The sequence below is a fragment of the Stigmatopora argus genome, chromosome 19, assembly GCF_051989625.1.
Source record: "Stigmatopora argus isolate UIUO_Sarg chromosome 19, RoL_Sarg_1.0, whole genome shotgun sequence".
In the NCBI taxonomy this organism is placed as follows: Eukaryota; Metazoa; Chordata; class Actinopteri; order Syngnathiformes; family Syngnathidae; genus Stigmatopora; species Stigmatopora argus.
In genome coordinates, this window is record NC_135405.1 from 12989243 (window position 1) to 13016690 (window position 27448).

Here is a 27448-nt window from a genome sequence, read left to right on the forward strand (position 1 = left end):
TAGACGACCTGGTTACTCACGGGGACGAGAGAAAGCGTCAAATGTCAAGGGTACCTATGCGAGACATTCAAATTAAATACAGTAATACGTCGAATATCGCGGTCAAAGAGGCGGCCCGGGGGCCAAATCTGGCCCGCCGCATCATTTTGTGTGGCCCGGGAAAGTAAATGATGAGTGCCGACTTTCTGTTTTAGGATCAAATTCAAATGAAGAGTATAGATGTATATGACATTTCCTGATTTTCCCCCTTTTAAATCAATCATTGTAATTTTTTTAATCCATTTTTTCTGTGTTTTAGTTCAAAAATCATTTTGTAAAATCTAAAAATATATTTTAAAAAAGCTCAAATAAACATTGTTTTAGATCTATAAAAAAAATGAATATTCAGGGATTTTAATCCAGTTCTTTTAATCCATTTATATTGAAAAAAAAACTAAATATTAGATCTAAAATGGTCCGGCCCACGTGAAATCAAGTTGACATTAAAGCGGCCCGCGAACCAACCCGAGTCTGACACCCTTAATGTAGACCAAACATGGCCGCGACAATTGAAAACTCGAAAGTGGGCTCACCCCTATTATAACATTAAAAAAATTGTCCTCATAGCAAGAGTGGCTCTTGCTTACGAAGCGCAAAGAATTAGCGATAACAAGGCAAATGCTCTGCTTCCACTGGATTGATTTCAAATCCGATTGCGTCATTCTGGGAGGGTTTCCAAACAATTTTCAGAGAAACATCCAAGCCGCGATGAGTAACTTTAGCATTAAGCGCAACGGCGTAAAGCCAGGGGCCGAGGGGGGGGGGTCCTCGGCGGGATATTCCCTACATGTGTGTGACAGATAGAGCAAAATACACGGGTATCATTTCACGTTTTTTGTTCCCATGTTGATAAGACGCCACTTGCTCAAAAACATATGAAAAAAATATGGGACTTACCTGTGGAGTTGCAGGGAAAAGGTGGAGATGTGGTTTTTGTGTGGGTGGAGAATCCCAAAGCAGAGCCAAGAAGAAGAAGAAGAAGAAAAAAAGAATTAAAAACATGACATAATCACATGTGGACAGTTTTAAAGCAGGGTTAACGTTGTAAAGCAGCATTAAAAAACAGATTACACTTGCAAATTCGGGTTGGGGATCCAAAAAAAGGCTTTTAAAACTAAATGACGGCTTCAAAAAGTTGGGGTTAAGTTTCTTCAAGAGCAAACAACTTCATTCTGAATGGTCATTTGTCTCTGGGATGGCCTCCGGCACCCCCCGCGAGCCTGGTGATTGATTGTGTGGGTGATCTATGACAGTAGGGGCAACCACATTTGGAATTTATTACTGGGGAAAAAGAAGAGAAGGTGAGAGGACGGGATGTTGGACCATGACGGGAAACCGGGGAGGAAGTGCGCCAGGGCGCCGTGGCCCACGGGAAGCCGGGGCAGGCGTGGGCCACGGAGGGATGGCGTGAAGGTGAGGGTGCTTTGGATTGGGGTGTCATGGCCAGGTGAAAGGGTTCTTAGAGGTAAAGTTCAGGAGGGACATGGTAGAGCGTTTATTGGTTGGAATGTCACGTTTCCAAATGCAATGTTAAAGCAGCACACAACACAACAAGGATTTCCTCTTTCTATTCATCGGTTGCTCATGCATTTCCTTTCCTCCGTTTCCCACGTCACCTCGCCTGTCCCTTAGAAAAGCGGAAAAACACCAATGTACGTTTGTCTTGATTCATGTGTATTTTTCTTTTTATTTATTTAACTAGTGGCAAACAGGATTTTTTTTATACTTCAAAATCATCTTTTTTTTAAACAAGCCTATTCATTATTTCTGTAGATTTAATACAATTTTATTTCATGGAAAAAATTAAAACGTGAAGTTGGTGCAGGTTTTACTTTTGTGAGCTGAATCTGGCGTTTGACAAATTCTCCTTTTTTTAAATACTTGATAGATTATAGTGAAATAAAACAAAATCAAAAGCATTTATTGTTATTATACAAAACTGGTGCTACTCCACAAAGTGTGTTTTCCCATTAAAAACATAAATAAGTATTATAAAAATAAAAAAGGCACATCCAGGCAAGGTAATTTCTAAAAGAGCAAAGAGCCACTGCACCCGTGTGCGCCGCCATCTTGGATCCCAATATATTTCTCCCTTCAGAAACGAGTGTTATATTTTCCCCAGTTTTCTTGGTTTTTTTTTTTTACTTAAAGGCTTTTAACCCCCCAAAAACCTAAAATATGAGCAAAACTCCATTTTACATCCAAAAACACAAAAAACGTTTAAATGAAGCAAGTCTTATCTTTCCAATACTATCTTAATTTAAGCTAACATACTGACAATTACAACACAAACAAGGTAAAATATTAGCATGAACTCAACCACCATACACCATCCACGTGGAAAAGTTTTTTAAACGAAGCTGCTGCCCCGAGGCCTTACGGGTCAGAGTTTGATTACGTGGCTTAATTTTTCCCAGTTCCATTTTGGAATGCGCCGCGGCGGCGGCGTGTCCACTGTTTACACAGAGCGCCGCGCAGGATCCCCCCACCGCGAGGGGGATCACGGCGAGTGTGCTTGCGCTTGGTGGTTGTTCAAAGTCAGCTCTGGGTTCAAAGCCACTTTGAATCCACCATTTTTGGACTTTTGGACGGAGGTTCCGCAAAGACGCCATTGGTCCCTGGTGGCCATTTATTTCTGTAAGCCATCTGCCTTTTTGGGGGGGGGGAGCGTGCCCATCGTCAAATGACTTTGGGATGTTTTTGAGATGAAGAAAAGAGCAAAGACGAGATCCGTGACATCAAGTCCACGGGAGATGGTCGTCAAGTTTGTCAAACATTTGAAGATGGGGTGATGGTTGGATGCCAGGTTGCCAGACGTGAGGCGTTTCAAGTATTTTCATTTCACTTTCAATCTGAATGATTGCGTCCTTCTGGCTAAGAGATGGAAACATGACCTGATTCCAACCACAAGGGTGTGGGGGTCTGCGTTTCCAAGGGGGTGCCGGACGTGCTCTCACACAATGGGCTTCTTGTGTGGGAGATGGAGGAGAAGAAGAATTCCGTGAGATGAGATGGAAGTTTGGAACAAGAAGAGAGGACTGAAATTCTTCTGATTTTTTTTCAATCGTGCATTTTTGTTCTTCTTGTTGACACTCAATTTAGGCCAACATTTATTTTCACTTGAGCAACTCCTCGAGTAGAGGAAAAACAAGGTGATTGAGGTTGAAAGTGGGGGAGTTTCTCCAAATGAAAAGTCATCTTGTGGGACTTGACGGTTCTTGGTGGGACCTCTCCGCCCTGAACCACATTAAAAGCGGACTGGGTTGGGTTCCTTCCCGGATAGAGTGGAGTAAAAAGGACCTGCTTCCAAGGTAGCGTGCTCGTGGTTGGAGATAAGGGATGGAGATGGTTTACCATTACCGGAATTAGAAACGGCGTTCAAAGGCGTCTGACTTGGGATCAGAAGATTGAGGGTTTGAGTTCCTTCACGGTTGGATTGCGGACTACAAAAGTTCTAGGATAGACCTGGTTTGACTGCAAAATTGAAGTTGCTAGTGTAGTGGTAGAAAGAAATGCTGATGTGCACGTTTGTGCTTTAAGCTAATTAACTTTGGTGTCATGACAACATCTTATTATTATTGTCTAATTTGAGGTCATTTGTGACGCAATGTTCCTGGTTGGATGTGGGAGTGTTGTTGTGTACGCTTGAATTCTTATTCATGGATAAAAAAAAAGATTTACTCATTATTTTACACTGCGGGAATCAAATTATTCGTAGCATCGCTGCCAGTTAGCTCGGTAGCGTGTTAGCTCGGTCGTCAGCGGGCCCAACTGCCGCGGTGAAATTGCATGGTGACACACGGACATACTTTTTACAGTGTTTTGCTGTAAAATGTTGTTGTTGTTTTACAGTAGCTGACACTTACAATTAAAAATAGTTTAGAAATTCTGGCAACCAGAAAGGTATTTTTTTCCAGTTTACAGTACAGTATAGTATATATTTAAAGCGAAAAAGGGGTTATTGTTATTGTCGGAAAGAGTCAAATTGAGGACTGTTGGCAGAATAAATGCGAGACAAGTTAATGAGTTAAAAATGTACCATCTGAAATAAAAAAGGGGTATAAAGGGGATCGTTATCCATCAAAAATGGATTAAAGAGAAAGATGGATGAGGCTGGTTCGCCCGCTGGTTTGCCCGTGGCCTCCGGGGACGTGACATTTTCATCCAGTCTGAGTGCAACAAAGACCCTCAGTCTCGTTTCCAGACCTCCAGAGTGTAAGGGGGTTTTGGGGGGAGGACACCGGAGCTCCCCTCCCTCCGCCGGGCCAAATTATTGATACGCGTGCTTAGTCTTGGCGGCGGTGGACCGTTGGGTCTTACTGAGCTGTCTCTGGAGGTTGGAGGGAAGGCAGCTGATTGGCCGGGGGAGGCGGAGCGCCGTATTGTTAGGTTGCGGGGGCTCCATTGAAAAGGGGCTTAAGGGGGGGCGGAGTTTGGTGGGATTCTTTTTTAAAAAGTGTACTGGCGTTTTAGTTGGCTAAAAAGACATTGGAGGCCAATTTGAATGCAACTTGGATTTAAAGCACGACTGTGACGTCCGATGGGAAATTCTTTTGATAGCCGATTAATCGCCCATTCATTATTTTTTTGTGACTACTATGAAATGGGAATATTTACCACTGTCCTTTATGATGAAAGGAAAATAAATAGGAATTTTAACATTTTTAAAAAAGGGCATAGTTACAGTTATTCCTCTGTAGTTTTTTCAAATGGTGTCTTTAAAAATAAGTCAAATAAAGAGATGTTTTATGTGCGAAAATTCAAAGACTTTTTTAATCGTAATTCATAAATGCCACAATTTAGACGATAATCAACAATGGCTCTAAAAGATAGATTTCCACATAGTACATTTACTTCCATTTACAAACCACCCCTTCCAAAACAGCTGTCGATTTGTATCATTATGAATTATTATATGCCACTCCAACCTTCGCAATCTCATTTTCCGATACACCGCCATGCGAGAAAACCTCTTAAAATCCTTTCAACTGTGATTTCCTCCACCTTTAAACGACACGTACGACAGAAAATGTCACCCGACCCGTTCTCCGCCATCACGACAGGTACGCGCATTTCCCGCGTCGACTCTTGCACCTTAGCGTTGCGCAACGAAAGGCGTGCGGCCTCAAACGGGAGCTTAAGCGGATTTACACATGTATAAAAATGATATTTTGGCCTAATCCTCATCAGTGACTTGAAAAAAAAAATCTGTCTATCGCCGCGCACTCACGGGAGGACCTGCCACACACACACCCGCACACACCCGCACACACCCACAAACAGCTGGACCATGAAAACAATACCCTCGGGATTACTGTGCGAATGTGGCACACGTAACGGCAATTCACGAGAGCACATTTAAACTGAATTGTGTGAATGAATATGAATAATATAATAACGTCGTGATTGGAAAACTTTTATGAGCTTTTCGGTCAACATTCCAAACTGCAGCAACACAGATTTTTTATTTTTTTTTGTACGTGTCCTACACCAAGGGTGTCAGACTCGGGTTGGTTCGCGGGCCGCTTTAACGTCCACTTGATTTCACGTGGGCCGGACCATTTTAGATATAATATTTAGATTTTTTTATTTTTAGAAATGGATTAAAAGAACTGGATTAAAATCCCTGAATATTCCATTTTTTATAGATCTAAAACAATGTTTATTTGAGCTTTTTTTATATATTTTTAGATTTTACAGAATGATTTTTGAACTAAAAACACAGAAAAAATGGATTAAAAAATGACAATTATTGATTTAAAAGGGGGAAAATCAGGAAATTCAATACACATCTATACTCTTCATTTGAATTTGATCCTAAAACAGAAAGTCGGCACTCATGATTTACTGTCCCAGGCCGCACAAAATGATGCTGCGGGCCAGATTTGGCCCCCGGGCCGCCACTTTGACACGTGTCCTACACAAAGAACTTGAAAGGTCATTTTTTTGCTAGCGTATCATGCTAACAGACAACGAACACCATGGCAACCAATGACTTGACACGTAATGGGGCTACTTAACCTAATTTGACATTACAAACATTTTTTCTAAGAAATCAAGGTGTGTCTGAATCGCAAGAAAACTAGGCGCTCACAAACCTGAAGCATTTTAGGGCCCGTTTTTCCCGAAATGAAATGATTATCCCCGATGCTAACCTGTTCCGTCCTGACTTCAAAAACGGTGCCAAGAAACGTGTTCCACCTTGAGCACACCTTGCAAAAAAGTGCCACACCTGTGTGTATTAAGTAAGCCTTTCAAGAAAACGATACAACACAAAGTCCTTATTTTGTACATCAACAAAGCCTGCAGGCAAAGCGGGGCGAAGCGTAAACAAACAAAAATAATTCGATGCCAACTCGTAGTGAACAAAACGTCAATGGGTGACATTTTGTCATTGAAGTCAAGCTAATAAAGGTTTAGTAATATTTCTTAGAAGGGATTATGAATTTGGGGGTGCTGAGGTCAGAATAGGAATTTGGCCTTTGCTTTTCAGTGTTGTGTTGCTTTGAATTTGCCTGCTTAGATGAAAATGGATACATTGGAATTATGCAATATGAGCAAAAACTGTTGAAAACAATGAATGGGATGATTACAAATATTATAAAGCAGCGCAAATTAGAAAAACTAGGAAAATATTTCGCCAATTAAACCCAATAAATGAAATCAACATCATTTGAAATATTCAAGTATTTAAAAGATGCACTAATGACATATTTTGAATATAAGATCCAAGTATAAAATTGTAATAATCCCCACAAAAATGCTTACTTCAACACACTGTCAAATATTACATCCACTATCAAAAGACTAATTTCAACAAAGTCTAATAAAAATAAAATCAAGCTAACATTCAAGTGCGGGCTAGCTTAACTTTCAACACGTTAGCATTTTCTTCCTTTATAATCCAAATGACTAAACAAAGTGGACCAACTGATTTGCATCTTCTTCTAAAACAAAACGGTGCTTAGCGAAATGCTAATTGTTGCTTCACTGCCCTCTACAGGCCATCATTCGTCATGACATTGGTTTACAAACCTGATTTTCACAGACAAGCTGGACAAAAGATGCTTAGGATTGAATTGAACGACAACTGGACAAAATTAAGACTGAAAACCTTCCATTCGTACATTGGCTGCCACGAACATCAACAGATGTCCAATCCGATTGGACGCCGCGAGCTTATAAGAAGAAACTTTTTAGCGAACAACCAATTATCATCTGGCGTGCCTGGCGTCCATCTGTTTGGCAAACGAACTTTAAAACGCAGAACAACGATTATGATGACAGTACTACATTTGGGAGCAATATTTGCAAATGCCAAGAGCCAATGAAACGAGGGCGCTCGAGCAGGTGCCTATCTTTTGGAGGGGAAATCTGCACGACACATGAAACAACAGGAAGACGGAAGGACTGAAAGAAAAGAGGACGTAGGAAAGCAAAAAGGAAAGAAAAAATATCACATGGCATCAGTTTACACTGCCGCTAAAAACATTCTCGTATTTCTTTTGTTCGCAAACGGGATCTGCGGCTCGCCAAACTCTGGCCCTCGGCGTATTTAGGACATTTTCAACAATAGCTGTGGAGATTGATCAAGTTGAGAGTTGCCAAAATGTCAACTTTTAAATCCTAAACAGAGGTCACAACGTGGAGGATTAAATCTTTCCTGCTTGATTACTAGCGCAACTATCGAGCTAAAAGCCCCTTTTTTTGCGTCGGCTGACCTATCTGATATTTGGACATTTTTTTGGAAGTTAGCTAACATTTCAAAACCCACGTAAACACACAACTCGCATATTGTATGCGTATAGCCATTCCGCTTGGAGTTTGAATACCGCAGGCTTTTTCTCTCGCTCTATTTTTTCCCCGTTGTCCCTCGCGGGACGAGGCCGACCTCGTCCAGAAAGCTCGGAAGAGTCGGACAATGAAGCTGGTGGGAACCGAGCAGGGGTCAGAACGCTGAGGAACAACGGAGTTTAAGAAGACGTCGCCGCTCGGAAAGGACGCCGAACTGACGTTATATTTTCGGCCATGGGTGAAATAGCCCTTGGAAGAATTTCAACAAGTTATAAACAGGAGTATTATGTATACAAAGGTTTGAATGTAATATTCAGCAGTTTGTTTGTTTTTTTTTTGTGGAGGAGCGCTAGAAAAATTAGTGTGGATTCGAGTGAGCGCCAGCAACTGATAAGTCAAGTGTGTGTGAGCAGACACACGCCACACATGGCTATAAATATCGGAGGGGTGCTCAGAGAAACGCAAATTGGCAAACGGACGACGCTCTCTTTACCAAATGGCCACAACATGACTGACCGAAACATAACATGACCAATTTCAGCTTGTCGTTTGAGCTTTTTCGGCGTGACGGCAATGAATAACCTCCCAAAATTTAACAATTCTGACACAAGGTTGCCCCTCACGCCCGGATTTCGCTTCTCCCGCCCTGTCGGGGTCGTCCGCACGATTGCTTTAAAACCCGCGTAAAATGTATAAACAGAATAAACGGGTCATCAAAGACATGTGCTTAAAGGAAAAGTCATCACTAGCTGCCAATTAACCTTTACTACAAGGACGGCCTACTTTCGGAGTAAAAATAGCGCGCTCCCTTATTAACACGGGTAACAAACGGCGGGCGGCGCTTGGCGGTTGACCGAAATTCATCATGGGACGTCAACGAGCCAATGAATTTCGACCGTGGAAACAACAATTGATGATGTCAACGTGGGTTGACTCATGTTTTTGTTTGCACTCAGGCAGAGGATGTTTGAGTAGCCAAAGGCAGGACAGGTGACCCGTGAGGACCCCAAAGGGGAAACCTTAGCTAGATAAATGACCTGTTGTGAACTCTTGACTCCTAAGAATCAAGTTAGCGTACATATTAGCCACAAAGGTACTTTATAGACAGTATTTAGTTAGCATAATATCATTCATAATGAGATAATAATGATAACGTTGCATTGTGAGGTCTGTTTACGTCAATTTATCATGGCTGGGCAATTTTCAAGATTTTTTTTTTAATCTTAATGATTAGCTGTGTCATATTTAGACGTATAGAAAAGCAAGCTAACGAGTTTGGCGGAATCTAAACGGTCCCTCAAAGAGTTTAATGTTTATTGTTTTCACATGGTTGAGGTCAGTGGTAAAGATAAACACACACAAAACCAAGAAAAATGATACACGCTGTACAATAAAATACAAAATGCATGACTTTTTTTGAGCACCTGCTATCTTAATGCTAATAGCGCTATAGCCGTCGGGAAAATAATCAATGTCTGACAGTAAGAAAAAAATAATCTGGTTTATTTTTTATTGCCCTGATGGCCTAGCCCTACTCTGTCTTTTGTCAAATGTTAAGAATAATTACGTTATATCGCTTTCGTTAGTGGCTAATTCTTCCCCATGTCCGTACAAGTCGCACAGAATGACTAATAATCTGTTTTTCATTTGCTTTATGTATGACACCACTGTTATCATTGAGCGTTTTCCCACTATTGCTAATAATAGTTTCAAATTCCTCAGCATAGCAAATATATAGCACACGTTGATTATGACTAAGAAATGCTAATCATGATGTAATACATTACGGCCATCCCATTAAATGCATCTTTCTAGTGCACACGTGTCAAAGTAGCGGCCCAGGGGCCAAATCTGGCCCGCCACATCATTTTGTGCGGCCCGGGAAAGTAAATCATGAGTGCCGATTTTCAGTTTTAGGATCAAATTCAAATGAAGAGTATAGATTTATATTAAATTTCCTGATTTTCCCCCTTTTAAATCAATAATTGTCATTTTTTAATCCATTTTTTCTGTGTTTTTAGTTCAAAAATCATTTTGTAAAATCTAAAAATATATATTAAAAAAAAGCTCAAATAAACATTGTTTTAGATCTATAAAAACTGAATATTCAGGGTCTTTAATTCAGTTCTTTTAATCCATTTATTTAAAAAAAAAAATCTAAATACTATATCTAAAATGGTCCGGCCCACGTGAAATCAAGTTGACGTTAAAGCAGCTCGCGAACCAACCCGAGTCTGACACTCTTGTTCTCGTGTAACAGTCAGTTTCTCATGGTTCATGGTATTTTCTTGACAGTGCGCCTACGTTCGCCGCGTATGAGTCACGAAACTGGAGACTGGTTAACAATGACTCAGAAAGTAAAGTAGAATTAAATGAAGGCTCGTCTTCTGGAGCCTACTTTGTCACATTTTTCACTTTAACTGAAGGCTTTCCGCAAGATTGGCTTTGACACATATTACAGGTAACCAATACATCATTCCCCATGGCTGGAGCCAAAGTCTGAGTTAATGCCTAACTGTCGCGGGCATTGACGACCAAACAAAAGGGTGCTTCAACCGACTAGACTTGGTCTGATTCATCGGCGGCCGTCGGGGTCCCATCCATGAGTTATTAAGCGAGGTAAGTGTGCAAGTTATTTGACAGTTACTCTAAAAATCCAACAAAACAGGTCCGTACGCATAATAAAAGCAGATTTCAAACTCTGTGGTCTACCACACACCTGCAATAACAAACGTATTGTCATGTTAATACCGCTCTGACTGTGAGAGTCCAAATGGATTATCTGGAATGTTTTGGACGAGGGATAGCGTACGTAGCGAGCACGCGAGCTGGAATGCCATTTTTTAAAACTTCCCGATCGGATGCATTTTCTCCTCACTCAGCGTTAAGTGAGTTTGACAGGAAAGAAATGTGGTTCCGACATGGTCGCTATTTTGTTTTGTTTTTTTGGAGGTAAGACAGTATATGACAATGTTGGAATAGAGCCAATGAGCTATTTTACAGTTGTATCGTGTATGGAAGTTGAAAATAAATGCAATACATGTCAAATTATTCTTTGTTTTTAAACGTCAATATTTACGTGACATATTTATAAGCCGCAGTTTTAGCAGTATACATGCTTTAGTCAAGTGCAGTGATTGTCAAAGTGCATTTCTCACATTTAAATGCAGTGATATTAGTGAAAACAGTGACTTACCTTACAAAAATGACACTTTTAGGTTATAAAAACCTGGTTGGTATTTATGTTGTATATGTTATTTAGGAATAATTGTTTTTGGGTAGCATTTCAACTTTTTGGAAGACATTTCAACAGGTTTAAACAAATGTGTAGTGCGTTTACTATGTTTAGAAGACACTCAAAACATGGAGGTAGGACTTACGGATTTGGACTTTCTTGTGATCCAGGACTACGACTTGAGTTTGCAGCGTGCGCAGGCGTCCCTGAAGCCGGCACGAGCGCCGGATCACCCCGGCTGCCTCCAGCTCGATGCCCAGAAAGACGTCGGTGGCCAGTCGGGACAGGTCGGCCAACTGGTGGATGATGTTGGTGAGCGTGTGGCAGCCCACCTCGTCCAATGACGTGAAGGGTGGCGCTCTCCGAGCCTTGCCCCGGGCCAGCAACCTGCTCACACGCCTGGGCTCGATGGTCCTTTGAGGGAAAGGCATCGTCAAGATTTTCTCCGGAAATATGAATAAGTTTCTTTTTAAAAAAGTAAGACTAAAAGGGTGCGGTGCCCGAAACGGGGCTGGCTATTTCCTGGCTATAATCCTTCACAACCGCCATGGCCATGCAGCTGTACGAACGAGTCTATTCAAATTCAAATACACGCCGTGTGGAGGAAAGGCTGCTGCCACAAGGGACAAAACACAAGGAAAAGTAAGAGAAGGGCGGGTGGAAAACCAGGAGAACACTAACAACCACCTGTAGGGCGCTGGAACCGGAGTCAGTTGGAATGCCAGGCTACCTGCCAGACACAAGGCGGAAAATACGGACTGGATTTTCGGCAGAAAATCTGGACTGGATTCTCTGAAACTATAAAAAAAACAATGGAACGCTCACGAAATAGATTCATTTAAAGTTGAGATTGTAAAACAACACGAAATAATCGTTTTCATGTTTTTTTTAATCGCTTGGCTCATTGGTTAGAAGACCAGTGATAAAAACGTAGATGTTTACGTTCAACTTTTGTACACAAAAGACTTGATAAAGTATTTTTACAGATAATACGCGTATTTGGTTCAAACACAATGTATTTTACATTTCTAAATTGTTGTTGTCCTGTGTTAAAAGTGACGTAATAACGGACATAAAGATGCTAAATTGACTGTACCAGCATAATTATTGAAAGTAAACTTAACAGAAATGAACTACCGAATTAAAAACAAAAAGATGGGCAAGGTCACTTAGGATGCAAAACGCTCAGTTATGAAAACATTGCTTAAAAAAATAGATATTATTGTTTTCAAAATTAAAACAGCTAGCAAGTGGTTTGGCTAAAATGTACGCTAGCTTGATTCAGCGTTGGTCACGTAAAACGCTTAACTGCCAGTAAAACCAACACCAGGAGTCAACATACATAGAAGCGACACATTTTTTAATATTAATAGTGTAAAAAGAATAGTGGTAAATGTGACTTAGTGGCGCACGTTGCCTTCGGACTCTGATGAGGTTGCAATGGCGACCTCAATAACAAAATGTGCTTATAATATACAACACAGACATCAAAGAGATGAAACGTCACACGCAAATACAACTAGTTAAAACTTTCGAAACTTTTAGTTTACACTAGATAATGTACTGTTGGAAATATATGGTGTTTTTAGCATTTAAAAAGTAAGCAAAATTTACAAACATACCTCACTTTCTCCGCACCTGCTGGCTAAATTGGCTGATGACGTCATCAGATTCGCGACATAGTAGGACAAAAGACGACGCTCAGAATATTTTTTTTTTAAATGCTCCACATTCTATAAACATTGGTAATTTATCTCTCCATTGTTACATGTTTTTATTTTTAAAAACAATAAAGATTACGGGGTTGCCAAAAATCAAGCAAGCACATTTCATATTCCAACGTGACCACAATATAAAAAACAACATATCAACAATAATTTTTTAATCAATTATATCCTCATATTAATGATTTTCTTCTTAAATAATGTAATAATAAATAATAATAATAATAATTTAAAACAAACCTGCTGACGTCGTTTTGGTCCAAAATATACAGGACAGACGTCCAAGTTCAAAAGTCACACGCGAATGTACATTAGCTAAAAGTTCGGTGGCTATTAGCATATATTGTGTAGCGTATTTTATTAAATAATAATAATAATAATAAGGCTACAGTACTTTTCAGCTACTGAGAGCTAGCTTTACAGCTCAAATGACTAAAGCAAATGTTCACAACTAAAACCACCATTTACTCATAGCTTCATTTTGAAAACAACTCCTCCACATTCCGTAAAACACTTGTAATTTATCTCCCTCCCTTGCTGGCTCATGTTTGTCCAGTACACCACATGACATTCCTACTATTGTACAACACAAAATGCTCTTTTAAAACAAACATTTTGAGCACTTTTGCGTGTATTATCTTCTATATTACTCCTTAATTGCACCAACAAGTGAATAAATAACAACTGCACTTAAACGTTTGAAGCCATTCTAGCTAAAGGTCAAACATACAGCAAAAAAAAAACAGTTCCAGTCCAAGAGATGAACATAACTTTAATCAAGATTAAATATATGCCCAAAAAGATTCTTCCAACTCAGACCCAAACGATACAAAAGAAAAAAAATGTCTCCCATTTCTGTCAAGTCTTTCAAAGTTATATATCCCATTTTCCCCTTCATTCGGTGGTCTAAAATGCATATCTTGTTCGCCGTACTTCCTAACAGTGCCGAGAATTTTCTGACCCCGCCGATTTTGTCAAAAAAACCCTCCCTTACATAAACGTATTTATAGAATTATTTACATTACAAAGGCTTGAGCGAGTCAACTGGTGAAAAAACGACAAAAAGTTGGGCCACGTGGAACAAAATCGAGAGAAAAACGTGTTAGAGAAGGCCGTCGTTAAAATAATGAACGTGCTCATTCGGATATGAGAATTCTTTTTTGAACAATAGGTGCCATTGACGGCTATAGACGTCCAAACCGTTTGAAGTGAACAACAAATAAACATAAACACAAGCTTTTTCTACCTTTCTGTGTTGCCTTAAAAATAATAAACCACTCATTTAACCCCGGTAGACATCCAATCCATTATGAACGTTTGCTCGTCTATTCCCGTCAATGGCAACGGACGAATTGAAATGGAAGCCAAGATTAACACGCAAAGCGTTTTTCTTCGTGAATTGTTCTAAACAGACAAAATAAAAGTTAGCGCAGGTGGCTGAAAAGATTAGACCTCCACGTAGAGAAACATTTCCATACTTTTTGGTCCCTTCACCGAAAAAAAACGTGTGTTCAATGTCACCATTTAGTGGTGGCTTTCAGAATTGATCTTCTCCCTCCCAACACAAACACACACACACACACCAACATATATATACTGCGTATTAAGTGGACGCTCCTGGACTCTTGCGGGGCTTATCTGGTGTAGTAGACTCTGTAGTAGACGCTCTTGGAGCGCCAGAGCGAGTAGGAGTTGTCGAACTTGAGCAGGTAGACGCCGCGGCCGGGATACTGATGGCTGCCGGCGTAGACCTCCTCGTGACAGTCCCGCCGGTACACCGGCACTATTTCGTCCACTTTGGGCTTGCTGGATTCCTTCTTGGCTTTTTCCTCCTCGCCTGAGGAGAACAACATTTGAAAAAGGGTTGTGTGGATTTAAATTTGAAAGCCGGCGGGCGGTGGGCGCGTCCCACCTTCTTCGTCTTCCTCCTCGTCGCTGGACTCGGACACGTGCACGCTGACCGAGGCGGACGTGGCGTCCGTCCACTCGAAGAAGACCCCGAAGCCGATGTCGTAATAGTCCGTGGCGAACTCCCAGAAGAGGTAGGAGCCCTCCTCGTGGGTGGGCACGCGCACCGTCACCACCTCGCCGCGCCCCACCGTGATCACGCTGTCGGCATCCTGGCGGATTTTCTCTTTGAAGTCTTTGATTTGGGGGCGCGTCCACATGGACGGGGCGGCGATGCCGGGGGGAGAGTCTCCTGTTGGACGGAGAAACCGACAATCACAATACCATAATTCTCTTTGGACGGGTATTAGACGTCCCCCCGACTTCACGGACGTCCCCCGAGCTCACCCAGCAGAGGCCCGTTTTCCGACAGCTCCTCGGCCGGCTCGGCTTCCGGCTCGCGCTCGGTATTTTCCGCGTAGGAGTCGCCGCCGTTGACGGTGGGCGCCTCCTGGCCCGGGGCCGCGGCGGCGCACGCCGAGGCGGCCAGCTGTTCGAAACCCACCACGGCCTCCTGGTGACTGTTCGCTAAGGTCCCGGCGTGCTGCTGTTGCTGCTGCTTCTGTAAGGCTGCCTGCGAGGGAAAAAAAGATGGCATATCTAATCCTGTAACCTCCATTTCAAAGTCAATTTAACTCATTCCATCCCACTCCAACCAGGGCTGCGCAGTGACTCCTGGGATATATAGTTCTTTTGTCAATACACCCAGTATGACAGCGAGCACACTCATTTGGTGCTCGCCGTCATTCCGGCTGGATTTACAAAAGAACTCATGCCACTAGCTACTAGCTAGCTACTATTTGCGAATGGATTGTGGCCACCTGGACGAACGTATAAAACTTTCGATGACTCATTTGCACAATTGTTCAATTCAGACACAGAAAATGAGGGCTTTGATGGATTTGTGGGTGATGATGACGCAAGTACATTGTAAAATGGCTAAATAAAGTACAACCCAACTCAGTTTTGCTTCCGTTGCCTTTTTAAAAACGTGTTTTTAGCGCGTGTCCGTATGTTTAAGCTGGTGTATGTTTTGCCATGCCTGGCTGCGTCTTTAAAAACAGTGCGTCCTTTGTGTGTGTCAAATACAGAAATAGCACTCGTTACTGACAATGCGGCTTAAAATGCGATGCGCCATATAGTCATGAAACTACGGTAATATGCACTATTATCTGGACGTGGACTGGAGTGGTTGAGCGGAATTCAAGTTGTACTCTGCTGCCACCTTATGGCTGTCATTTTGGGGTTTTTTTTAGTCTGACCTGCTGCTGGGCCAGCTGGACTTGGTAGAGTTGCTGCATGTACTGCTGGTAGTGCTGTTCCTGGAGCTGGCGAATCAGACCCATTTGCTGCTCCGGGCTGTTGGGGTACTGCTGGGCGGCGTACTGCTGGAACTGGACCGCCGTCTGAGCGTTGAGGGCGGCCATGATCTGCTGCCTGGGAAGCGAGCAAGACGGCGAGAGGTTGAGGACGTGGAGGACCGGACGCCAAGCGCGGCTTCCTTACTTCTGCTGCTCGACCCGGAAACGCTCTTCCTCCGCTTGTCTCCTTTCCTCTTCCTCCCGCCGCCGTCGCTCTTCCTCCTCCAGCCGCCGCCGCTCCTCCTCCCGCCTCTGCCGTTCCCGCTCTTCCTCCTCTCGCCGCCGGCGCTCTTCTTCCTCTTTCCTGGTCATTCAACTCCTCGTTAATTGATCCGATCGGTTTATTCATCCCGACATCCCCCGGTCACGGCGCCCACCTCTTTCGGTCTTGCTCTTCCCTCTCGATCTTGTGCGAGGTAACGTACGCCACGAAGAGGTTGCAACACTTGTTGAGCAGTCGCACAAAGTCCACCATGGCATCCTCCTTCTCCATGTTACCGAGGGAGGCCCATTCCTTTCTGCGTTTGGAAAAACGGGACAACCGCTTTGTACAAAATCAGACGGATTTCAGAGTTCCAAATTCCGCCGGCGCCGTCGTTACCTGCGGTCGTTGCCCAGCACGTCGAAGAAGCCCACCTCGGGGGACGCGTCGGGGTTGTAAGGACCCAACAGCACCTGTTTGTGCAGCGCCACCAGTCGAAGTTTCTCCTCGTAGGTCGGGTGGAAGGCTTTGCCGTCTTTATCTGCGCCCGAAAAAAAGGGAGAAAAAAAAACACAATTTAGTAAACAAGTGTGGCCCAAAATGTGATATTTGGATGCCAGATCTCATAATTAAAATTCAATTTTGACTAAGCATTGAGTCAAAACGGATTGGACGTCAATATAAAGTTAAATTTAGGCTCTCATCTTCTAGACAAAGTTAGAATATTACAATATTTTCAAAATGTCAACGCTCTTAGTCGTTTACTTACGCCTACTTGCAAAAATAATAGCAATTCAGGTCATGTTTTGCTTCCCATTTCTTTTTGCGTTCAGAGTAACAATCAACACTCAAGTCAAGCACGCAATAACCTGACAAACTGGAAAGAGACACCATTTTGGGGCTCAGTCAACTAGACAATAATGCTAATAATGCACATTTGACTTGCACGGATTTAATCGGACGCCTGCAGTCGTATGGCGTTTTGCACCTAACAAAGTATTCCAAAACACAAAATTAGTGAAATGAATGAATTCGGGATAAACGCGTGTCACGTTAAGAGAGAGAAATACCCGGAAGTGTTGTGCTTGTACTGTCTTTTAATGGCTAACATTAGCGGCAGGCTAACGTCACTTTTTCATAGCCTTTGCGAGGTGACATAGCTTAGCTTTTGCTAGCTTCGCGCATATTACTTGCGGCGTTTAAAAAGATTTTGGGGGGGACTTTCTAACGTGTATTCAATGTACCTTTGAAGAATTTAAGCGCCATTCCGTAGAGTTCTTGAAGAGGGAAGCCCCATTTCGTCTCTACGGAGGATTTGTCAGCCTCCCCATCGCCGACGTCGCCCTCAGCGGCGGGCGGCGCGTCGGCGTCGGCGTCGGCGTCGGCTCCGGGTTCCGCTGCGGCATCGGCTTGGGCTTCGGCTTCGGGCGGCGACGGCGGCGTGTCCTCCGGCTGTCCCTGCTCGCTCTCCGGGTCCGGGCTGAGCGTGAGGCCGTCGATAGAGACTTCGAGCCGGCTGGAAGGAGCGCTGTCGAGGTCGCCGCTCTGAACCTCAGTCGCCATCATGCAGACTGTCAGCTGAAGCGGCCACGTACCTACTTCCGGTATAACCGCCGGAAGTTCCAGGATAGATCGATTAAAAATGTTTTTCTTTTATTTTTTAAAGGCTACAAAACGAGTCTGAACCCATGAAAAGTTATTATTTTAAAATGAAAGTAAATAATTGAGGATTTTTTTCACTTTTTAAAATCTGTTTAATATTTGTGATATTGACCTCACGACATTTTTATTTCTTGATCACGATTCGGAGACATTGACGGCAATATGTTGATTAGGAGGGGCTTGCTGCCAACCCTCCCACGCGACATGGATTGGACATCTATTGCTGTCAATGGTCGCCAATGAATGATTACAATCTCGTGAAGTCTACATAACAGTTATATGTAATAACTGGGATATTTATCTAATTGGCTGTCATTGACTGCGTTCTTATAATTATTTGAACAATGAATAACCCGACTAGCAAATATGTGTATGTACTTTACAATATTTACATTTTTATAGTTTATTAAGAGACTTTGACCTACTAGTCAACAATAAATTAAGCACATTTAATCCCTTACAGGGCCCTCTTTTGAATACTATGAATTGGAAAAAGTGTTATTGGGCCCCATAATAAAGTTTATTGTAAATACCCTAAAATCAACACCATATATTTTTACATTTTCCCACTTTAAAACTAAAAAAAATGCTCTCTAAACATCAAACGGGTGAAACACTCTTTTCGACACCTTTAAGGTCAAACTACTACTTTTTTTTCAACTCACCACTATACATTTGACAGACAGACAAGTAAATGTTCCCCCATTTTGCGAGGATATGTTAAGAGTCCAGCGCTCTTTGTATATTTGATCATTAAACCCGCAAAGAGACTCAAGAGTAGTAACGTGACCGTCTACCGTTCTTATATTAGTCATTCTGCACTGTTAAATTAACACTCAATGGCTTATTTTAAGACTTTAGTGCTATACAATGCTATATTTTGGGGTAATTGTCAGCGTAGACAGGAAGACGTTGGTGTCACCTCATTTCTCAGGTGATGCCAGGTGAGGATTTAATGAGGATCTTCAGGCGACAAGCACCGTGGAACACTTTTGAACTCCATTTTGTGTATTGTGACACACTTTGTTGTCGCTGAAGGTGAAGGTGAATCACTTCCTACGTGCAAAGCACACACAAAATCCCACTCGTTTAGGACTGGAACTTAGTTAACTAGATTAATAAAGAGAGCAATGTCATTCAAGCACACATTATTGGAAAAAGTAGTACTTAAACATGCAATACAACACCTAAAAAAGATCATTAAATAGCAGTATTCTTGACAAATTTAATTATTTTGTGTATGCTACTTATTGCAAAATTCTCATCAATCTTTTCTTTCCTGAAAATAAATTGTTGAAGTAAATAAAAAAGTGAATTTCTTGTGGGAGTACCATTATATTAGGTGTGATGTTGTAAAAATATTATTTAAAATATGATATCTTTGTGTAGAAAATAAAAAATAATCCTAACTTTGATCTAAAAATCACAATTTTTACATTTTTAAATTGAAATTACTCATTAGCTACCATTGACGGCAATAGACGTCCAATCTATTGGGACTTGGAGGCTGCCAGTGATCAAACAACCATGGCTAGCCCCCCCCAGTCCATTTGGATTGGTCGCCTATTCCCGTCAATGTCAATGAAACAATCCTATCTGAAACGGATTGGATGTCTATGTCAATCAGCAGTGATTGATTTAATGAGTCTTGTAAAAATGTTACTCGATTTTAACAAGGCTTGTCAAATGTTGCTTATTTATGATTATTTCTTAAAAACGAACTTTTAAACTTCCCTCTTGTATTTGTCGCGACTTGATATTCGCCTCTTGTTGATATCTTGATATACGTATTCCTTTTTTTTTTCAAGTTCAGACCTCGCGTCTGCCGAGAGGAAAAGGCTAATTTCCGACGGTCTTTGAAGGTGACAGCTCCATTAATGGCTCGACTCATGGCAAAGCGGATAAATGTTTTCTCTACCGATGTGTATTCAGCACGCTCATGCCATTAAAAGCCCTTTTTGGGGGGTCGGTGGAGGGGGGGATAGAGCCTCGGTCGTCCGGAGGTGTGAAGGTGCCCAGGAGACGTCTGAAGTCGGCCTTTCACACTTGGGGAAGGTCGTCACACCTTTGATCCGAGGGGGCATTTAACCTCCGAGCGGACCCCTTACCACTTCATTTTTTTTCGGGGGGACTTAAGAAAGACATGTCGACCATCCACGGAAACATGCCCGGGGAAATCAACCACCACTTGCAGATGTTCCACGAAGGAAGCCTCCACATGAGCAACATGGTCAACCCGGGTAAGGAGTTCGTCGAGAGGGACTAGATTATGACGCGGAGGAAGATACACTTGGGATGGAGTCACTTCTTGGATTGGGACTTTTTAATTAAAAAAAAAAAACACGGCCGAATTAGGCAAAGATTGGACTTCTAAAGTTGTCCATGGAAGTTGGAGAGTTTGTGTAATTTTTCTTCAAAGTTTGTGACGTCCAATCCAATTGCCAATTCAAAAATGGTTTTTTTTTTCCGTTTTCAAACACTCAAAACACACTTGTTCTCCAACTTTTTTGTCGACAGCATTTCTCATTAAATGTTAGTATTTTCCTAAAGGCACCTTGATATTGTTTTAAGCACATTTAGCATCATTTTCTCTGCCACCGTGATGGACTTTAATCTGAATTTTTAGCATGCTCAGGTTGTTTTAACCCGCTTTTTTTTTAGATTTCCGGGGCACAGACGTCACCAACTACCTGGCCGCGGCCGCCTCGGTGCCACGGGTGGACAAATGCGTGGCCATCCTGACCCACCGGAGGAAGAGGACCAACTTCACCCAGCAGCAAATCGAGGTGCTGGAGAAGGTGTACTCGGATACCAAATATCCGGACATCTACCTAAGGGAGCGTCTGGAGGCCCTGACTGGCCTGCCAGAGTCCAGAATACAGGTCAGTGCCAAAACCAGGTGCTGTTTTTGTTTTTAAATTTGAAACAGCAGAGTTGGACCTAAGACTTGAAATATTATTTTCATAAATTTAAGTGCAAAACCTATTTTAAATATCTTTTCTCTCTCCCTATTTGTGTTGTCAGCCCCTAAAAGTATTTTCCAAATAAACCTTTTCATGGAAAACTCTCATTGAATAACATTGATTTATCAGACAGGCCTAGCATAGCATTGATTTTTTTGTGTTCCACTTACTTTTTAGGTGTGGTTCCAGAACAGGAGAGCAAAATCCCGTCGCCAAGTAGGCACATCGGCCGCCATGAAGGCCCCCAACCTCCCGCCGCCGCCGCCACCGTCGTCGTCGTCGTTTAGCCAACTCCCAACGCGAATGAACTACAACAAAGGTACGATTAGATTAGCTTAACAACGAGTCAGGACGTCCTCAATCGGCGGATGTTGACCTTTCCGTCTTCCTTCCAGTTTTCGACAACAACCCCCTCGCCGAAGCTCACGGGATGAGCGCTTTCAGACGAGATGACACCTACGGAAACCCGCCGGAGAACCCCCACTGCTCCAAAGTCGGGGTCCGCCACGTGCCGACGTCCTGCCTTTACGCCAAAGACCAGGGTCTAGCGAAGCCCGAACGCGGCGTGGACGCCCCCCGCCGCGGCCACTCCAGAGTTCTGGTGGAGTACGACAACTTCCCGCCCAACAAAACCATCGGACCGGAGATGAAGGTGGTCATCCCGCCCCTCCCCGCGCACAACTTTGGCGGCCCGTCATCGAAAAGCGGCGGAGCGCCGCCGTACGCGCCGGCGAGGGCGACGGGGGAGGCTTTCGCCAACACGCCGGAATTTTCCGAATCGGACTCTGACTGGGAGAGCGAAGCCATGGTCGGATTTGACGGTTTTATCTGAAAGGGGGCGGGGTCTTTTGTCATTTGCACATTAACAGAAAAACAGGAATTATTAAATGGTGGAATTTTGCTGACAAAATTTGTAAAGGTATTTTAGCTTAAAACATCTATTTATTATAAAATTGTAATAAAATTCTTGGTTCATCTCAGATCACATTTTTCTTGTTTATGAAAAAATAATCAACGTTTTTGGATGATACAGTTACTTTTTACATTTTTAAATAGGAGGGTGCATCTTGGCCAGAAAAATAACTTTTTATTTTTAAACTGGGTGCCATGGTAACGTTATTAAAAAAAGACATCATTTTGCAATTTTTGCCAACGATATGTTTAATACAAAAAACACAAACATATGTACAGGTTGGTCTTATATATAGAACAGTCTAGGCGACAAATGCAGAAATGTTTTTTTTCTTCCTTCTTTTGAAAAAATACCAAAATCTTTTTGAGTGCAGAGAAAAATTACAAAAAAAGCCAACCATAGGAGTATTTTCCTGGATATTGTACAATTATCTACAATTTTAATAAACATTTTAGAAGCCCGTGCTCAGAACAAAACAAGGCTTCTGAAATAAATACGTAGCGACTCTAAACGGGATAACGTTTGGCACGAGGAGCCGACGAAGGTTTTTTGGGCGGCGGACATTTTTCTCGTGAGGAAAACGACGACGGGACCTGCCTGGGAGAAAGGGGGCGCTCATACGGCGTTGGTGTTGTTGGCGGCGAAGGCGTGGAGGTTGCCCAGCTGGCTCAGGCCGCTCTGGATGTGCGCCACGTGGATCTCCACGTTGTTCTGGAAGCAACTACGAGGAAAGAAAAACAAATAGCCACAAGATTGGACACGTATGGGATTTCCTGTGTCCACAATGTCTTGAATTATGTATCGTTTTAGCCGCGTTAACGTCAACTCGATTTCATGTGGGCCAGACTATTTTAGATATAATATTTAGATTTATTTTATTTTATTTTTTTAATTGGATTATAAGAACTGGATCAAAAGCCCTAAATATTCAGTTTTTTATAGATATAAATCTTTTTACTTGAACTTTTTTTCTTAGTAAGGGAAAACATCTAATAATCATTTGTTTTTCATTTCAAATGGAAACCATTTTTTTAAATTATATTCAATATTAAATTGGAAAACCGAAAATATTTTTATACATGTCTTTTTAGATTTGACAAAATGATTTTTGACCTGAAAACACCAAAAGAAAAAAATGGATTAAAAAAATTGCAATGATTGGTTTAAAAAGGGGAAAATTAGGAAATATAAAATACATCTATACTCTTCATTTGAATTTGATCCTAAAACAGAAAGTTGGCACTCATGATTTACTTTCTCGGGCTACACTAAATGAGGCTGTGGGCCAGATTTGGCCCCCAGGCCACCACTTTGACACCTGTGTCTTAGACTGCAATATTTTAGAATTCACCTAGCCGGGATGTGACTTTTTATACTTTTATACAACTATTTATGGTTTTTTTTTACTGGGACAACACACTGAAAAGCTTGGAGTAGCATCACCAATTTCGTTATACACAGCTGTGTATGATGACAATGAAGGCTTTTGTATTTGATTTGATATTTGTGTGATGTATATGGTAAAAAAATAACGTAGGGTGCTTTCTGTATAGAACTACAAGTGCAGTGTATTTTACATTTTATTTGGACGTATCAAATTAGGCCAAAATTCAGCCCCTTGGTGTCTTAAACCGAGGACTCGCTGAACTTTGACCTCCGTTATCCGAAGTGCTCTTTTGGTTTATACGTGGCTTGAGTAGTCCACCAATTTTTTTAGTCAACAATAGAAATTGGACCAAGGCTACCTGAGGTTGGATGGATCGATGGTCGCCTTGATGTCATCGAGCGACTCGGTTAACGATTTGAATTCAAATGAATTCAAGTCTCCTCCGTCCGCCAGACACTGAAAAAGCAAGAGCGTTGTTGTCGGAGACGTTCGGCGGGGGGGAAAACGACTGGCTCGCACCTTGATCTGAAGTAGCAGAGCCGTCAGGCTGGAGATGAGCTGCTTGAGGCCGGCGTTGGTCACCCTTTGCTGGCCGTCCTTGGACGAGTCGTTCAGCTGCACCATCTGCTGGGCTTCGTCCTCGCAGTGTCGCCGCAAGTCGGCGGGGTGGTCGGAGGGGAGGAGACCCAGTTCTGGAGAGAGCTGGGCGGAGGAGACATTTTAGTTTTGAAGGGAAAAAAATCCAGGTTTTGGATTTTTCTTTCCCAAAAGTGACTGACCTCGGAGCAGAACTGCTTGACTTGACGCGAGACTTTTTGGAGATCTTTATTGAGCTGCTCCAGCTCCAGCACGGTGGTGGCGTAGCGCTTCTGGAAGTCCAGCTCGATGGGCAGAGCGTAAGATTTCTGCAAGGAAAACAAGCCTATTTCGGCGTCTGGCTCGGGGATGGAAAACGGTCGAAAAGTTTCTACCATCTTTTCTGCTTCCGTGTTCATTTCTTTCAAGTGCTTGATGTGCTCTTTCTTGATCATCAGGATCTTGGACAACCTTGTCTAAAGATTGGAGAAAGAAAATAACATTGTCCTATACTTTTAAGATGTTGTTTTTTGGACTTCAACAGCATTGAAGTCAACTACAGGCACCTTTAAGTGAAATTTAGGGGTTCTTGATAATACTGAGGGCAGAATTTCATGTCCTAAATCCTTAAAACTAGATGTAAACACCATTTTCAGAATCAGTTTAGCTATATAAGATCAAGTGTGTGGAAAGCATGCCAAAAATACTTAAAAACTTGGGGCTATTGGAACCACTGCTTTACAACACGCATACCACTTGGACCAGGAACTTGACAGGAAATCCTCCCAAGGTTTCTCCGTCAGCGCCGGGTAGTTTAGTTTTCCACGGGGACTGGTTGATAAGTGGGTCGTGATCCTATGGAGGTCAAAAAATCTTTTTAAAAAGTGTCTTTTGACATAGTTTTTTTTTGTTTTGTGGCTGCCATGTGAAAGTACCATGAGGACCGGAGTGGTGGCGGACGGATATGGACCACGAGGTGGAGTGAAGAGGTTTTGCATGTAGCGCGTCATTCGGTGTTTTTGAGCAAAAGCGGAAATGGGCATCGTGTCGTTGGGCTCGTTGCTCTGAAAGAAAAAATGTCACCATTGTTGACGGAGATGGACGTCCTATCCAAACCATTTGGACTGGGGGTGCTTGTTAAATGATACAAAGACGTACCAGAACTTCGTAGTCGGGCACGTTGTGAGTTCCAAGACCACTGCGGTCGAAGGTGACCCGGTACGTGGCGGCGCTGGTGTCCACGGCGTCGATCTGCCCGGTGAACAGGCCGTCGTGAACGCCTCGTAGCCGAGCTGTCCGGACACAAAATGGCGTAATGTCACCTCAAAATGGCGGACTGATATCCGAACGTGTCTTTCTTACCTGTGACTTTGGTTCCTATGATGAGAGGAAGTGGAATCTCCTCCGGAAGATCTTTGCAGTTGGACACGTCCAACAATTTCCGGTGCTGCAGCAGACGCATTTTCTGTCTCTTTTGCCTCAGCGACGTCCGTTCCTCAGCAAAGAACGCTGACGAGCACCTAGAAAAACAGTTTTTCAATTCTCTGACAGCAAAGCCAAGATGACCTCACGTACCGTCTTGGTTTTCCCATCAGCCTTCGAATGGTCCCCCATTCCACCCGAGTTAACTTCCTGGTTTTCAGGTTGGGGAACGACTCTTTCAGGCATAGACAAAATTCATTGTCGCCCTCAAAGAGGGGCCTGCGAGACAAAAAAAATAAAAATTGGTATGAAAATATCATCACATTACTACTAGTTAAAATCCGAGCTTGGTTTTGACAAAGTTTACCTGTCAATATTGGAATAGAACCATTCATAGATGCACCATTTGTGAGCTTTTGGTAACTTCAGGAGGTTTCTTAATCGCAGCCCTATTCTCTGCGATGACTTTTTGTCAGGTGTCACCACATTGGAAAATTTCTGCAGAAAATTTTCAAGATTGGATTGGATTGGATAACTTTATTGATCCCGTATTCGGGAAATTTCATTGTGGCAGTAGCAAGAGGGTGATTAGACAGAACAACAAAGACGTGAATGTGAAGACTGCCATTTTTGATAGTGTGTTTAACCACCTGTGGTGTGGTGATGACCCTTTGAGTCCTTCGTGGTGACCTGGACGGAAGACGCTGGGCTGGATGGTCGTCCTCGTACCGAGTCCTCTTTGAGGCTCGAGTGGGCTGCGAGGGAAAAAACTGATTTGTCGCTTTTTTGGGGGGGCACGAGACGTGTTATGGTACGAAGCAAAATGTCTAACCGTTTCCATGGTGAGGGTGGACTGGCGTCCTCTGGTGTTGTGAGCTCTTGGGAAGTTGTTCTTTTCATTCAGAGTGTTGGATAAACTTCCTTCTGTAAGGTCATTCAGAGTTGGCTATATTTCCAGCTCAAGTATTTTAATAAATAAATTGGTTATAGATGAAAATCAGCAGATTACTCCATTACAAAATGTCACATTGTATTGAAATAGTCCAATCTAGATAAGCCATGGCGTTTGTAAACAAGTTTTTCCTTTTGACCTTCTAAAAAATCCATTCTTATACCTCCTTAGAACTCAATTAAAAACGATTAAGTTTTCGTATAAAATGAGTGTTCATTTTTTTTTAAAAGCCACATACCTTTTAGACTGACAAGTGCTTCTGCCGAGGAACCTAACATAGAGACGAGGAGAAAGACATGTTTTAAACAATACTGATAAATAAAAAGTGTTTTTGTTTTTTTTAAAGGCTAGCAGCCCGGGTCCCAAACACTGAGGCCTACGCCGAAAACCGAGCTGTCAAACACGGGTAATGTTACGGCGACAGCTGGGTGCACCACCAAGACATACAACTCTATTGCAGTGTAAAAACAATAAGAAATATTACATTCTCACTGTGTACACAAAAGCCCGACCCGAGTAAATAGCTATTAAATGAACGACCGTAATCTCATTGTATAGAAACGAATAACGCAAAGACAATAAATTAATAAACTTCGAGCAGAACGAGTAGCAGAAGAAGCTAACCTTGCTAAGCTTGAGTCTTTTTATTTCATTATTAAGACCTTCCTGGGTTTTTTCGGTTATTAGCAGGTGCTATCCGGCGGCTAGGCTAATGTTATTTGTTTACCCAATGGGAGAAAAGCAAACTTGACAAACTCCGGTGTTAGCTTTCGTTAGCCGCTCGTGCTAACTAGTTAGCCTGAGTGACTCCGGGTTAGTAAAAGACCGGTGGCTCCTTAAACTTGGGTTTTAATTGCTTTTTAAAGACTTTATAAAATGAACGAATGAGTTAGCCACGCTGGTGGGAGTCGTGGGCATCAACGTGGGGGATTGCGAGGGTCATAACAAAGCGAAACTGGTCGGATTTTGGCATTGTTTTACTCACTCTCGTCCAACAGCTGGTCCATCTCCGCCATCTTGAATCAGCCGCGCCGCTTTTTCAAAGCGCTTGTCAAAATGCATTCTGGGTCGGGACGCTGCCTTGAGGTTTCCTTTTCTATTTTCTTCTCTCTCCTTTCTATCATTTACGGCGAATACATGGCAACAATTGTGCTTATTTGTAATTCAATTAATTCTACCTGGTATTCTAATTATCATTCATCACCCATTGTATGCTCAATTTCTAACGAACAAAAGTTACAGCGAAAATAGGTCTCACAAATCATCAAGTC

General features: G+C 42.5%; 4 protein-coding genes across 7 annotated transcripts in view; 1 reads left to right on the forward strand and 3 right to left on the reverse strand.

The window, feature by feature from the left end:
* The window catches only part of nhsl1b (NHS-like 1b), a 54563-nt gene extending 42406 nt beyond the window's left edge, over positions 1 to 12157 (reverse strand). For both annotated transcript variants that reach the window (XM_077587087.1, XM_077587086.1), the window contains exons 1-3: positions 12093 to 12157; positions 11756 to 11860; positions 11214 to 11482 (exon numbers count right to left, since the gene is read on the reverse strand). In XM_077587087.1, the coding sequence (XP_077443213.1) occupies positions 11214 to 11482; positions 11756 to 11860; positions 12093 to 12142 (424 nt within the window). In that variant the 5' untranslated portion in view covers positions 12143 to 12157. The remainder of the gene's footprint in view (positions 1 to 11213; positions 11483 to 11755; positions 11861 to 12092) is intronic.
* A 1387-nt stretch (positions 12158 to 13544) lies between these two features.
* On the reverse strand, positions 13545 to 17917 carry acbd3 (acyl-Coenzyme A binding domain containing 3). The gene is made up of 8 exons (XM_077587500.1): positions 17547 to 17917; positions 16702 to 16843; positions 16478 to 16618; positions 16246 to 16404; positions 16002 to 16176; positions 15088 to 15313; positions 14705 to 14992; positions 13545 to 14629 (listed from the first exon to the last, which is right to left on the reverse strand). The coding sequence occupies exons 1-8, from the start codon at positions 17866 to 17868 to the stop codon at positions 14427 to 14429; spliced, it is 1656 nt and encodes a 551-aa protein (XP_077443626.1). The 5' UTR covers positions 17869 to 17917; the 3' UTR covers positions 13545 to 14426.
* A 1933-nt stretch (positions 17918 to 19850) lies between these two features.
* mixl1 (Mix paired-like homeobox) lies at positions 19851 to 21899 on the forward strand. Its single transcript, XM_077587502.1, has 4 exons — positions 19851 to 20204; positions 20626 to 20846; positions 21105 to 21246; positions 21323 to 21899. The coding sequence occupies exons 1-4, from the start codon at positions 20108 to 20110 to the stop codon at positions 21757 to 21759; spliced, it is 897 nt and encodes a 298-aa protein (XP_077443628.1). The 5' UTR covers positions 19851 to 20107; the 3' UTR covers positions 21760 to 21899.
* Positions 21900 to 22401: 502 nt separating this feature from the next.
* On the reverse strand, positions 22402 to 27294 carry lin9 (lin-9 DREAM MuvB core complex component). Of its 3 annotated transcripts, none has more exons than XM_077587243.1 (15): positions 27163 to 27294; positions 26416 to 26448; positions 26058 to 26149; positions 25876 to 25980; positions 25593 to 25723; positions 25379 to 25504; positions 25166 to 25323; positions 24962 to 25095; positions 24739 to 24867; positions 24557 to 24658; positions 24199 to 24279; positions 24007 to 24132; positions 23747 to 23929; positions 23586 to 23683; positions 22402 to 22561 (listed from the first exon to the last, which is right to left on the reverse strand). In XM_077587243.1, the coding sequence occupies exons 1-15, from the start codon at positions 27191 to 27193 to the stop codon at positions 22456 to 22458; spliced, it is 1635 nt and encodes a 544-aa protein (XP_077443369.1). In that variant the 5' UTR covers positions 27194 to 27294; the 3' UTR covers positions 22402 to 22455. The 3 variants fall into 3 exon arrangements, with proteins under 3 accessions (XP_077443369.1, XP_077443370.1, XP_077443371.1); XM_077587244.1 differs by lacking the exon at positions 27163 to 27294 and adding an exon at positions 26905 to 27008; XM_077587245.1 differs by lacking the exon at positions 27163 to 27294 and adding an exon at positions 26802 to 26884.
* Positions 27295 to 27448: the final 154 nt, after the last annotated feature.

Bases quoted from the DNA above. Each gene is read 5' to 3' on its own strand.
- acbd3 (XM_077587500.1), bottom strand. From the start codon at position 17,868: ATGATGGCGACTGAGGTTCAGAGCGGCGACCTCGACAGCGCTCCTTCC. The intron at 16,844-17,546 runs GTACATTGAATA...TTTCGGGCGCAG, and splicing joins GGCGCTTAAATTCTTCAAAG to ATAAAGACGGCAAAGCCTTC. The intron at 14,993-15,087 runs GTGAGCTCGGGG...TCCGTCCAACAG, and splicing joins GGAAAACGGGCCTCTGCTGG to GAGACTCTCCCCCCGGCATC.
- lin9 (XM_077587243.1), bottom strand. From the start codon at position 27,193: ATGGCGGAGATGGACCAGCTGTTGGACGAGA. The intron at 26,150-26,415 runs GTATGTGGCTTT...ATGACCTTACAG, and splicing joins AGCACTTGTCAGTCTAAAAG to AAGGAAGTTTATCCAACACT. The intron at 23,684-23,746 runs GTGCGAGCCAGT...TTGCTTTTTCAG, and splicing joins CTCTGCTACTTCAGATCAAG to TGTCTGGCGGACGGAGGAGA.
- mixl1 (XM_077587502.1), top strand. From the start codon at position 20,108: ATGTCGACCATCCACGGAAACATGCCCGGGGAAATCAACCACCACTTG. The intron at 20,847-21,104 runs GTCAGTGCCAAA...CTTACTTTTTAG, and splicing joins TGCCAGAGTCCAGAATACAG to GTGTGGTTCCAGAACAGGAG. The intron at 21,247-21,322 runs GTACGATTAGAT...TCTTCCTTCCAG, and splicing joins GCGAATGAACTACAACAAAG to TTTTCGACAACAACCCCCTC.